General features: G+C 46.4%; 1 protein-coding gene across 1 annotated transcript in view; it reads right to left on the reverse strand.

Annotated features, from left to right (window-relative positions):
* Window positions 1-618: 618 nt before the first annotated feature.
* Window positions 619-13,001, reverse strand: part of LOC141134510 (uncharacterized) — a 216,727-nt gene continuing 204,344 nt past the window's right edge. The window contains exon 10 of the mRNA XM_073624024.1: window positions 619-1,198. Coding sequence (XP_073480125.1) covers window positions 1,111-1,198 — 88 coding nt within the window. The 3' untranslated portion in view covers window positions 619-1,110. The remainder of the gene's footprint in view (window positions 1,199-13,001) is intronic.

Raw genomic sequence — 13,001 nt, forward strand, 5'->3', positions numbered from 1 at the left:
TATGTTTGACCATTCTTCCAGAAGCACTGGCAAACAGTCATGTTAGAACAGGAAGGGCCAACTTCAAACTGTTCCCACAAAGTTGGGAGCAGAAAATTGTCCAAAATGTCTTGGTATGCTGACGCCTTAAGAGTTCCCTTCACTGGAAGTAAGTGGCCAAGCCCAACCCCTGAAAAACAACCCCACACCATAATCCCCCTCCACCAAATGATTTGGACCAGTGCACAAAGCAAGCTCCATAAAAACATGGATGAGCTGGTTTGGGGTGGAGGAACTTGACTGGCCTGCACAGAGTCCTGACCTCAACCCGATAGAACACCTTTGGGATAAATTAGAGTGGAGACTGCGAGCCAGGCCTTCTCATCCAACATCAGTGCCTGACCTCACAAATGCGCTTCTGGAAGAATGGTCAAACATTCCCATAGAAGCTCTTATAGCTGCAAAGGGTGGGCCAACTCAATATTGAACCCTATAGACCAGGGATATGCAATTAGCGGACCTCCAGCTGTTGCAAAACTACAAGTTCCATCATGCCTCTGCCTCTGGGTGTCATGCTTGTGGCTGTCAGAGTCTTGCTATGCCTCATGGGACTTGTAGTTGCAACAGCTGGAGGTCCGGTAATTGCATATCCCTGCTATAGACTAAGACTGGGATGTCATTAAAGTTCCTGTGTGTGCAAAGGCATGTGTCCCAATACATTTGGTAATATAGTGTATGTAGGTCGTGCTGCTCTGCCCCTGAGCCAGCAATCAGAGCAGTTATTCACTGAGCACGTTTGTTTTACAGTCCTTTTTCAGGAAATTGCTATTTCAGGCTCTTCTCTGCTCCTGGGGACCCCATTGCAGTTGCCTGGGTTGCTATGGCTGTAGTTGTGCCCTTGGTGTTGAAAACTGGACCCTGCACTGAAAGTTGCAAAATCTGACATGTTAATACACATGTGCCAACAAATTCTGTATAATTACTTATACCTCCTTAATATGTAGGCTACATATGCCATCTGAGGAATATCTAAAAGAACTGAACTTCCATTGACATGTATATGGCCTGGAATGATAGAGTGGTACTATGGGGAGCACTGACCACATTATAAGATGGAAGTTTTTACAAGATCTATTTCATTGAAGCAAATGTTTTTTTTTTCTGCTGACTATTTTTTCTTGCTTCGTCATTCATTGGAAGCTTGTCTCCCTTCCATGGCCTAAGAAAGTGAAAGAAAATAAGTATTAAAAGGCATTCTGTATGTCCAGTTTTATAGACATAGTAAACACATACAGTATAAAGTGATATAACTTGAAGCAGACCAGAACTCCAAAGCAAACCCATATTTATATACAATTTCCACAAAAAATATATATACGCAGTTGCTTATTTCTTTTTAGTTTTTAATTGTAATTCATCTAAATCAATTTTTAGATATTTGTTTTCGAATTGACACGAAAATGTCCTTTCTGTTAATCCAAATCAAAAATACAAAATAAAGCCCACGTTTAACAATAAAACATGAAAGCTCTAAGGGGTGAATACTTTTAGGGATCAAACACATGGAAATTTAGAGGCATTTTATATGACTAGCGTAAATTTCCTGGTGCTTTCCTGTGCTCGGAGCTGCAGGTGCTGCGTATAATCTGCCATACAAGTGAATGGTTGTACACAGCTATATATGGTTAACGTCAATGCTTCTTTTGCATTGGAACTTATCTGTGCATCTGATATATTTCCTGAACACATAAGGCACTACAGTAAAGTATATTAGAATCAAATGACTGGACAATAGGGATGAGCCGAACACCCCCCGGTTCGGTTCGCACCAGAACCCGCGAACGGACCGAAAGTTCGCACGAACGTTAGAACCCCATTGACGTCTATGGGACTCGAACGTTCGAAATCAAAAGTGCTCATTTTAAAGGCTAATTTGCATGGTATTGTCCTAAAAAGGGTTTGGGGACCCGGGTCCTACCCCAGGGGACATGTATCAATGCAAAAAAAACTTTTAAAAACGGCCGTTTTTTCGGGAGCAGTGATTTTAATGATGCTTAAAGTAAAAAAAAAAAAGTGAAATATTCCTTTAAATATCGTACCTGGGGGGTGTCTATAGTATGCCTGTAAAGTGACGCGTGTTTCCCATGTTTAGAACAGTCCCTGCACCAAATGTCATTTTTAAAGGAAAAAATCTCATTTAAAACTGCTTGCGGGTTTAATGTCATGTCGGGTCATGGCAATATGGATGAAAATCAGTGAGACAAACGGCATGGGTACCCCCCAGTCCATTACCAGTCCCTTTGGGTCTTGTATGGATATTAAGGGGAACCCCGCACCCAAATTAAAATAAGGAAAGGTGTGGGGCCACCAGGCCCTATATACTCTGAACAGCAGTATACAGGCGGTGCAAACAAGACAGGGACTGTAGGTTTGTTGTTAAGTAGAATCTGTTTGTAATTTTGAACATTTTTAACGTGTTTAGCTCCAGCCAAAAAATCTTTTCTAAGCTTTTTGGAAAACATAGGGAAGGGTTATCACCCCTGTGACATTTGTTTTGCTGTCTTTCCTCCTCTTCAGAAGATTTCACCTCACTTTTTTGTCCCAATGAAAAATGTTTTTTGAAAATTTGGGTTTTTTTGTGGAACAAGGATTGGAAAGCATCAGTGGAAAGGAGAACTTGTTTTCCCATATTAACTCTTACAGGAGAGAATTTCCCTTCCTAGGGGTAGATTTCATCTCACTTCCTGTTGTCTCCTTCCGTTTGCAAGTAGGAGTCGTTTGTAAGTTAGATGTTTGAAAGTAGGGTCCTGCCCTATATACTCAGCAGAAATTTGGGCCTTAGGTGTTGCTGTGGCCACAACACTGTAAGCCCTCACAGGGCCCTGCTGTGAAATATTAGATCAAGAATTGTAATTACATGCCCCTGTTGAACAGGAGCTGAAAAATTAGGCCTTAGGCACTGGTGCTGGTGCCACAACACTGCAACCCCTCACAGACACTCTAGTTGGAACGCAGGAACGAGCCCTGCTGCAAATTATTGCTTCAAAAATTGTAATTACACGCCCCTGTTAGACAGGGGCAGAAAAATTGGGCCTTAGGCACTGGTGCTGGTGCCACAACACTGCAACCCCTCACAGACACTCTAGTTGGAATGCAGGAACGAGCCCTGCTGCAAAGTATTACATCAAAAATTGTAATTACACGCCCCTGTTAAACAGGGGCTGAAAAATTGTGCCTTAGGCACTGGTGGTGGCGCCCAGAACCAAAAATGTTCTTACAAGCTATCAGCGTGATGATTGAGGAGGAAGAGGATAATTACTCAGGGATAGTCACTCAGCATCAGCATAGGCAGTCTTTGAAGGGATCTGAGATTTCAAAAAAAATTATTCGGTTACATCAGCATCAGGTGCTTGGTAGCTGGTGGTGATCCAAGACTCATTCATTTTTATGAAGGTCAGCCGATCGACCGAGTCGGTGGACAGACGCACCCTGTGATCGGTTACCACGCCTCCAGCAGCACTGAATGTGCGTTCCGAAAGAACGCTGGATGCAGGACAGGCCAGTAGCTCAATTGCATACTGTGCAAGCTCTGGCCAGTGATCCATCCTCAAGACCCAGTAACCCAGAGGATTTTCGGTGGGAAAGGTGTCCAAGTCTGATCTTGCCCCTAGGTATTCCTGCACCATGTAAAACAGACGCTGGCGATGGTTGCTGGAACCGATCATACCTTGGGGCTGCGGACCAAAAAATTGTCTGAACGCATCGGTCAGACGGCCACCTTCTCCACCGCTCCTTCTTTGACTGACCGAAGCCTCAGCAACACGTTGTCCAGAAACAGGAGTTTGTAACCTCCCAGTCTCTGGGAACGCGTTGCACAGACCTTTCTGCAAGGCCTCCCGAAGATGTTTCATCCTCTGCTCCCTCTGCGATGGCAAGATAAGGTCCGCAACCTTACCCTTGTAACGTGGATCAAGGAGGGTTGCCAGCCAGTATTGGTCCTTCTCCTTGATACCACGAATACGAGGATCCTTACGCAGGCTTTGCAGGATCAGGGAGGCCATGCAGCGTAGGTTTGCTGAGGCATTCGGTCCGGAGTCCTCTGGGTCACTAAGAACGACATGGTCCGCAGCCACCTCCTCCCAGCCACGTACAAGTCCATGTGTTTCTTGGGACTGATCCCTTAAAGACTGCTGCTGATGCTGAGTGCCAGGCTCCACCTCCATACTGACACAATCTTCCTCCTCCTCCTCTTCCTCCTCGTCCTCTTCCTGTGTGATCGGCGGGCACGCAGGAACACTGTCTGGATAAAGGGGGCCTTGAGAGCTAAGGAAGTCCTCCTCTTCCTGCCTCTGTTCTGCCTCAAGTGCCCTGTCCATTATTCCACGCAGCGTGTGCTCCAACAGGTGGACAAGGGGGACAGTGTCACTGATGCATGCACTGTCACTGCTCACCATCCTCGTGGCCTCCTCGAATGGTGACAGGACAGTGCATGCATCCCTGATCATGGCCCACTGGCGTGGGGAAAAAAAACCAAGCTCCCCTGACCCTGTCCTGGTGCCATAGTCGCACAGGTACTCATTGATGGCCCTCTGCTGCGTGTGCAGCCGCTGCAGCATGGCCAACGTTGAGTTCCACCTGGTGGGCATGTCACAGATTAGGCGGTTCTTGGGCAGGTTAAACTCCTTTTGGAGGTCCGTCAGCCGAGCACTGGCATTATATGACCGGCGGAAATGCACACAGACTTTCCTGGCCTGCCTCAGGACATCCTGTAAGCCCGGGTACCTGCCCAAGAACCGCTGCACCACCAAGTTAAGGACGTGAGCCAAACAGGGCACATGGGTCATTTGTCCCTGTCGGAGGGCAGAGAGGAGGTTGGTGCCATTGTCGCAAACCACCATTCCTGCCTTAAGTTGGCGTGGCGTCAACCACCTCTGAACCTGCCCCTGCAGAGCTGACAGAACCTCTGCCCCAGTGTGGCTCCTGTCCCCCAAGCACACCAGCTCAAGCACCGCATGGCATCTTTTGGCCTGCGTACTTGCGTAGCCCCTTGAACGCCTACGGAGCACCGCTGGTTCCGAGGAAGAGGCCATGGAGGAAGAAGAAGAGGAGGGGGTGGAGGAGAGAGGTGTGTCACAATCAGCATTTTGGAGGCGTGGTGGCGGAACAACCTCCAACACTACTGCACCTTGTCCTGCATCCTTCCCAGCTGCCAGCAGAGTCACCCAATGCGCCGTGAAACTTAGGTAACGTCCCTGTCCATGCCTGCTGGACCATGAGTCAGCGGTAATATGCACCTTACCGCTGACCGCCCTGTCCAGCGAGGCATGGACATTGCCTTCCACATGCCGGTAGAGAGCCGGAATCGCCTTCCGTGAGAAAAAGTGGCGTTTGGGTACCTGCCACTGAGGAACCGCACATTCCACAAACTCACGGAAGGGGGCAGAGTCTACCAACTGAAAAGGCAGCAGTTGAAGTGCTAGCAATTTTGCCAAGCTAGCATTCAACCGCTGGGCATGTGGATGGCTGGGAGCAAACTTCTTTCGGCGGTGCAGCAGCTGGGGCAGGGAAATTTGCCTGGTACAATCTGACGTCGGTGTACCAAAAGCAGATTGCCCACAAGTACTTGGCTGTGACACACCTAATTCTACACCTTCATTCCTCTCACTGCAGGTCTCAGAGAGGACTGAAGGTCTAGTGGGGTTGGAAATCTCAGCTGATGAGGAGCAAGGAGAGATCCTCTTTGTTCTTTGGTGTGGGTCTTTTAGATACGCTTGCCAACGAACTGCATGGCAGGTCAACATATGTCTGGTCAAGCATGTGGTACCCAAGCGGGAGATATTTTGGCCACGCGAGATACGCTTGAGACATATGTTGCAAATAGCAGCGGTGCGATCTGATGCACTCGTCTCAAAAAAGGCCCACACCAAAGAACTTTTTGAATAACGCGCAGAGACTGCAGCGCCCTGCACATGTGGAGCTTTGGGGTGTGATGCAGTCAATGTGCTGCCCTTAGGCTGGCCCCTGGAGGGCATCCTGCCTCGTTGGTGATGTGCTGCCGCCTCCTCCTCCTCCTCCTCCTCCTCCTCCTCCTCCTCCTCCTCCTCTCTCCTATCAGGCACCCACGTTGAGTCAGTGACCTCATCATCCCCTCCCTCCTCATCACTGGAGCAAACCTGGCAGTATGCTGCAGCAGGGGGAGCATGACTGCCAGATTGCTGTCCTTCTTGGGCACCCCCTCTGTCCGCGCTCATGTTACTGCCTTCATCGAGCTCAGTATCGTCATCAGAGCCTTCCAAACGCTGGGCATCCTCCTGGAGCATGTACCCAACACTGTGGTCAAACAGTTCGAGGGAATCCTCATGAGGACATGGTGGAGCTAGGGAAGGAGTCACTGATGACATTGAGCTGAGGGAAGAGGCCGCTGCTTTGCCAGACAAAGCACCCTGGGCATGGGTGAGAGAGGATGAGGAGGATGAGGACGGCTTGGTCATCCACTCGACCAAGTCTTCCGCATGTTGCGGCTCAACATGGCCAGCTGCCGAAAAAAAGGCCAAGCGTGTCCCATGGCCACGTGCTGATGAGGATGCACCGTCTCCACGACCAGCACTAGACACAGAGCCTGCTTGCCCTCTCTTATTGGCTTGTGACTGTCTGCCTCTCCTTCTTGGCCTTCCAGACATACTAATGGCCTGTAGCTGCACTAAGCTGGGATAGAACACCTGTAATTTTCTTCAAGTAGCTTTATATACTGTAACCAGACAAGCCTGCCTGTCAGTAGGAAGATAACAGGAACGGATCTAGCTGAACACTGTGAGCAGGACGCACTGTACTAAATGTAAATAGTCTAGCTGCCTGACCGTGGTACTAATAGGATCAAATAGAACACCTGTAATTTTCTTCAGGTAGCTTTATATACTGTAACCAGACAAGCCTGCCTGTCAGTAGGAAGATAACAGGAACGGATCTAGCTGAACACTGTGAGCAGGACGCACTGTACTAAATGTAAATAGTCTAGCTGCCTGACCGTGGTACTAATAGGATCAAATAGAACACCTGTAATTTTCTTCAGGTAGCTTTATATACTGTAACCAGACAAGCCTGCCTGTCAGTAGGAAGATAACAGGAACGGATCTAGCTGTACACTGTGAGCAGGACGCACTGTACTAAATGTAAATAGTCTAGCTGCCTGACCGTGGTACTAATAGGATCAAATAGAACACCTGTAATTTTCTTCAGGTAGCTTTATATACTGTAACCAGACAAGCCTGCCTGTCAGTAGGAAGATAACAGGAACGGATCTAGCTGAACACTGTGAGCAGGACACACTGTACTAAATGTAAATAGTCTAGCTGCCTGACCGTGGTACTAATAGGATCAAATAGAACACCTGTAATTTTCTTCAGGTAGCTTTATATACTGTAACCAGACAAGCCTGCCGGTCAGTAGGAATTTAACAGGAACGGATCTAGCTGAACACTGTGAGCAGGACGCACTGCACTAAATGTAAATAGCAGGAACGGATCTAGCTGAACACTGTGAGCAGGACGCACTGCACTAAATGTAAATAGTCTAGAAGATAACAGGAACGGATCTAGCTGAACACTGTGAGCAGGACGCACTGCATTAAATGTAAATAGTCTAGATAGAAGATAACAGGAACGGATCTAGCTAAACTGAATACAGTGTATATATATATATGCAACACCTGGGATGCATATATATACACAATACACTGTAAGTGCAGCTAACTGACTGACTGTTCTGCCTAATCTATCTAACTCAAATCAAATGACACTGTCTCTCTCTCTCTCTATCTCTCAGCACACCGCACACCGGAACACACACTACACAGGGCCGCCGTGCAGGCGGCCTTATATAGTGTGGGGTGTGTACTAAATGCCCTGAGCCGTAATTGGCCAAAGCCACCCTGGCTTTGGCCAATTACAGCTCTCTCTACTGACAGCGCTGTGATTGGCCAAGCATGCGGGTCATAGTGCATGCTTGGCCAATCATCAGCCAGCAATGCACTGCGATGCCGCAGTGAATTATGGGCCGTGACGCGCCACACGAATTTAGCGCGAACGGCCCATAACGTTCGCAATTCGGCGAACGATCGAACAGCCGATGTTCGAGTCGAACATGGGTTCGACTCGAACACGAAGCTCATCCCTACTGGACAACATGCATGCTCACATAGTAGAATGGGTATGTGTGTGTGTGTATATATATATATATATATATATATATATATATATATATATATATATGGCTTTTTTTCTCAAACAATAGGTGCTGGAACTCAACCACAACCCCCCAAAACCCCTCCATCCACATACACCCTCCAAATCACATCAAATAGTGGGTGTGGTCAGTCAAATTTCACGTACAGTAGGAGGTTCTTAAAGGGGCATTAAATACTGAAAAAAAGCCATATTAATATATATATATTTGTACTTGGAGTCTTTATGAAAGATCGAGTAAGAAATGTAATAAAGGAAAACATAAGAAGTGACCTTGGGTGTGCCAATAGTCATGTGGTCAGTACACCTAAAGGGGGCATACTCAAATATGAAGTAAAAAGGAAAAGATAAGAAAAAAAGGGGACCGGGTGGGTGGGATACGAGAGGGAAGGCTGACAGGAGAAAGGAGGAGGAGGGCTGGTTTAAGTACAGCCCGATTCTTCCTACAAATTCAGCCTTCTCATTTGTACTTGGAGTCTTTATGAAAGATCGAGTAAGAAATGTAAGAAATGTAATAAAGGAAAACATAAGAAGTGACCTGGGGCCAATAGTCACGTGTTCAGTACGCCTAAAGGGGGAAAAAATAAGACAGTAGGATAAATCAGCAAACAGATTTATTTGAAGTAAACATAATATCATTAGTCAGCCAAATGCCTGAAAGCCTGATGCCCCGTACACACGGTTGGATTTTCCGATGGAAAATGTCCGATCGGAGAGTGTTGTCGGAAATTCCGACCGTGTGTGGGCTCCATCGGACATTTTCCATCGGATTTTCCGACACACAAAGTTTGAGAGCAGGCTATAAAATTTTCCGACAACAAAATCCGATCGCGTCAATTCCGACCGTGTGTGGCCTGTTCCGACGCACAAAGTGCCACGCATGCTCAGAAGAAATTCCGACACGGAACAGCTCGGTCTGGTAAAATTAGCGTTCGCAATGGATACAGCACTTTCGTCACGCTGCAATGTTAAAAATGGTTTAATACAGCGCACTCTCTTCTTCTTTATAATGTGAGAAGAATTAAGTAGTTTTGCTGCTCATATTCACACACACTTCTCACAAACTTATTTCATTTTTTTTTTTATTGGGATTACCTGAATATATTGTTATTTGTCACATCTGACATAAATAATTTTTTTTTTATTTTTTTGTATTTAAAGCCATTTTTATTTTAGATTTTATGTTTGTATTTTTTCAAAGGCTGATCTTTGTTTAATGTTATTTTTAGTTTTACTCCAGAATATTTTTGTGTGTGTTTTGTGTGTCAAGTTACCACAACACCATTGATATCTTTTATTATTGAAGCTCAAGGAGATTGTTTGGTGTTGGTGTCCCTTGTTAATTTCACATTGTATATTTGAAATGTACCTGAATCCTCACAAACAAACTGTCCTTTTTGAAGTAAAACACACATAGGCAAGTATAATTCAAACCAAAATTCCTTTATTAAGGGCTCAGAACCAAACAAAGAGGGAGGCAACGCTGGATAAACAGCAGAAATTAGCGAAGCCTTTGACCCCCAGGGCAGACATCAATTCTTGAACATCAAAATTGGTGGCCTGAGGAGTCCACATGTAAGGGAGTGCAGTCTGGTCCAGAAGTCCCAGAGATCCGGAAAGCAGCAGATGACATCTGTGTCCCCAGGCTGTGGTACCACAAGAGGCTGCATCTTTTGCCAGACCAGACTGGATCCAGGGTCATCACTCTCTGGTCTTCCTTCCACGCTTCCTTCCACGCTGTGGCTCTGCTGTTGGAGATGTGGCAGGAGGAGGAGTAGGACTTGGAGGAGGAGGAGGACTAGTAGGACCTGGAGGAGAAGGAGGAGGAGGAGGACCATGTGTGAGGTCACAAAGGTGTGTATCAGATGTTATTTGGGCCCTCAACCCCTTATTGAGAGCCTCCAACATTAAGGACTTACACATGAGTTGTTGTCCCTCCTCCATCCTCTGCATTTTACAGGCAATGATGGCAGCGAAGTCATCCTCCACGGTGTGTGGTGCTCCCAGGGCCTCTGTAGCCTTCCAAAAGAGGCCTATGGCAGTCTCCTCTAGGGCACTCCTCCTCCTGCCACTTTCTCTTTCCAGGTGTAGGGGAGGGACCTGCAGATCAGGCAGCCTGCTCGGCCCGGCCACCTCCTGGCTGAGACTTCCCTGTGTATGAAAAAGGGACATGGTTTTAGTTTTTGCATCATCAATCACAATCATAAATTAGCACTCCAAACTAACATCTAGTTAACATCATTGACTGGACAAGCAGAAATATTTAGAGGAATGCTATACCTGGCTCAATCTGGGCTCCTCCACATGTTGCTGTCTGGAAGGCCCAGGTTGGGCGTCAGAAGCCTCAGCTGGAGGGGAAGGAAGCGTGGAAGGAAGGCTGGAGAGTGATGACCTGGGTTCAGTCTGACCTGCCAGAAAATGCAGCCTGTCATAGTACCACATCCTGGGGACATAGATGTCATCTGCTGCTCCGGATCTCTGTGAATACTGGACTTTCTGGCGCTCCCTTACATATGTGCTCCTCAGGCCACCAATTAGGATCTTCAAATATGTGATGTCTGCCGTGGGGATCACCTGCTTCACAATTTCCAACAATTGATCCAGCGCTGCCTTCCTCTTTGTTTGGTTCCTATAATGTGGGTGGTTGATCTCCCACAGACAAGGCAGCTCCCTGAACATGTCAATGATTATTGCCATGAAGTCAGTATCTTGAAAGATATCCATTTTCACTGCAAGACACAACACAAGACAAACCCTAATGTCAGGCCAAACTCTCCTAATCTTATTACAATATAGGCCTCAATGTAGAAGCAGTATAGGCACAAGTATGTCTCTTACCTTCGTTCTTACGATCGGCACCTCCAATGCTCCTTCCTCCGCTCACAGATCGTACGTAATACGCACGTGTGGTACGCTTTATACACACTGCACATGCGTGTAACTCTGCCCGCCCCTGACGTTCTTTCTAGTCTGTTCCCCGCCCCTTTTCGTTCTGCGCAGTGGGGGAAGAGCACATGGCGGATACACAGCAGGTGCGTGCTAATTACAGGAACGAGGAGGAGGAGGAGGAAAGCCCGGATCCGGACACGTCCCGATCCAGAAGGAGAAGATTTAAGGCCACAAATATGTCCTTTGGAGAGATGTTGGAGATGGTCGACATCCTGAAGAAGGCCGACTATGATGGAAAGTATGGGCCTTACCCCAACCCCAATATCAGAAAGGCCAAGATCATGGCAAAAGTGGTCAAAAGTCTGCACCGGAATTTCGGGGGTATGACGATCGAAAGATCAGCTCAGGAAGCGGTGGTCGGACCGAAATTAAGAGAGCCCGAGCAGTACCGAAAGATCCGGAGAGTGCTGCAAAAAAGTAAGTAGTTGTGCTGTGTTCCTATTCTTTTTGTCTTTATTACGTTCGTGCTGCTCCATATGCTTTTCTTAATTGTTGTACAGTTTAAAATGGCAACTTTAATGTTCATGGGCCCATTATTCGTTCGTATCAAACATTTTTCTTTCGGCCTCTAAAACACCATTGTTTAGGCCATATGCATTTTCCTACATTTTTTAGGGCCTACTTGTATGAAAAATATTTGGTTGTGTAGATGTGTTTGTTACTAGAATGAAATTCAAACTAAATTCTGTGTAAGGAGAGGACACTCAGCAGCTGTTTTCACATCTGGACGCTGGAGCACTAGTGTGGGACACAAGAACACCCTTTTTATTAGGGGGCCCACACAGGTGCTCCAGTGTATACTATAGGGGGGTCTCCATCTGTGAAGCTTGTACAAGACAGGTAAAGTATTGAAGCTTGACAAAGGACAATAAAAATGCTACATCTTGGAACTCTGCCCAAATAGACAATTGTACCCCACTTCCAAGCAATGTTTCCTATTTATAGTTCTGCCATCAAATATCTGTGTGCTAATTATACCATTTTTGTTTTTTGTATAGGGGAGAAAAGACTCGGAGGACACCCCTCATCCGAGGAGACCACAGACCCCCCACCTCTGGAAGAAGGGGGAAATACCCCCAACCCAAGCTGAGCAGGAGGAGGAAGAAGATGTGGTGGAAATTGGCACCACAACAGGTGAGTGTTTGCGACCACAGACTCAGGTAAGAGATGGATGCCGGCAGATTTTTGATACCTGTTTTTGTTTGGTTTCTCTCTTTTTAGGTGATCGTGATGTTGTGGATCGAGATCCTTTCACGTCAGAAAGTGCCCAGATCCTGATCGGTGAGATCATGGGGTGTAATTTAGAATTGGAAAACCTCAAGAAAAAAATCAATGATGTTATTCAAAAAAATAACAACATCATTGATGTTTTGGGGCGAATTTACTTTGTTTTTTTGTGTGCTACAATCTTAAAAATGTTTAAGGATGTTTCGAAAAGCCAAATTTGGAGGATGCACACAGTGTGCCAACATGTGCTATCTGCCATCACGGGAGATCAATGGATGCGTTTTGGGGGTGCAACCCCTTCCTCAATAATAAAGTAGCGGTGAGGAAGGGGTTGCTCCCCCAAAACACGTCCCTTGATGCCCTGTGATGGCAGCTAGCACATGTTGACATTCGTAAATTGGTGTGCATCTTCCAAATTTGGCTTTTCAAGGGGTGACTTCACGCAATATCAAACACAGTTCCAAAATACTCATGTTTGATATTGCCTTCAAGTTTTACCATATGTGAACTTTGTAAGTTCAAGATTTTTGTCTTTCTTGTTGGTTTTACACAGGCCTGTTTTATCGTAAATGGACATTTCTATTTTTGATAATGCCACCCCAAAAA

The sequence above is a fragment of the Aquarana catesbeiana genome, linkage group LG03 (genome assembly GCF_042186555.1).
Source record: "Aquarana catesbeiana isolate 2022-GZ linkage group LG03, ASM4218655v1, whole genome shotgun sequence".
Lineage (NCBI taxonomy): Eukaryota > Metazoa > Chordata > Amphibia > Anura > Ranidae > Aquarana > Aquarana catesbeiana.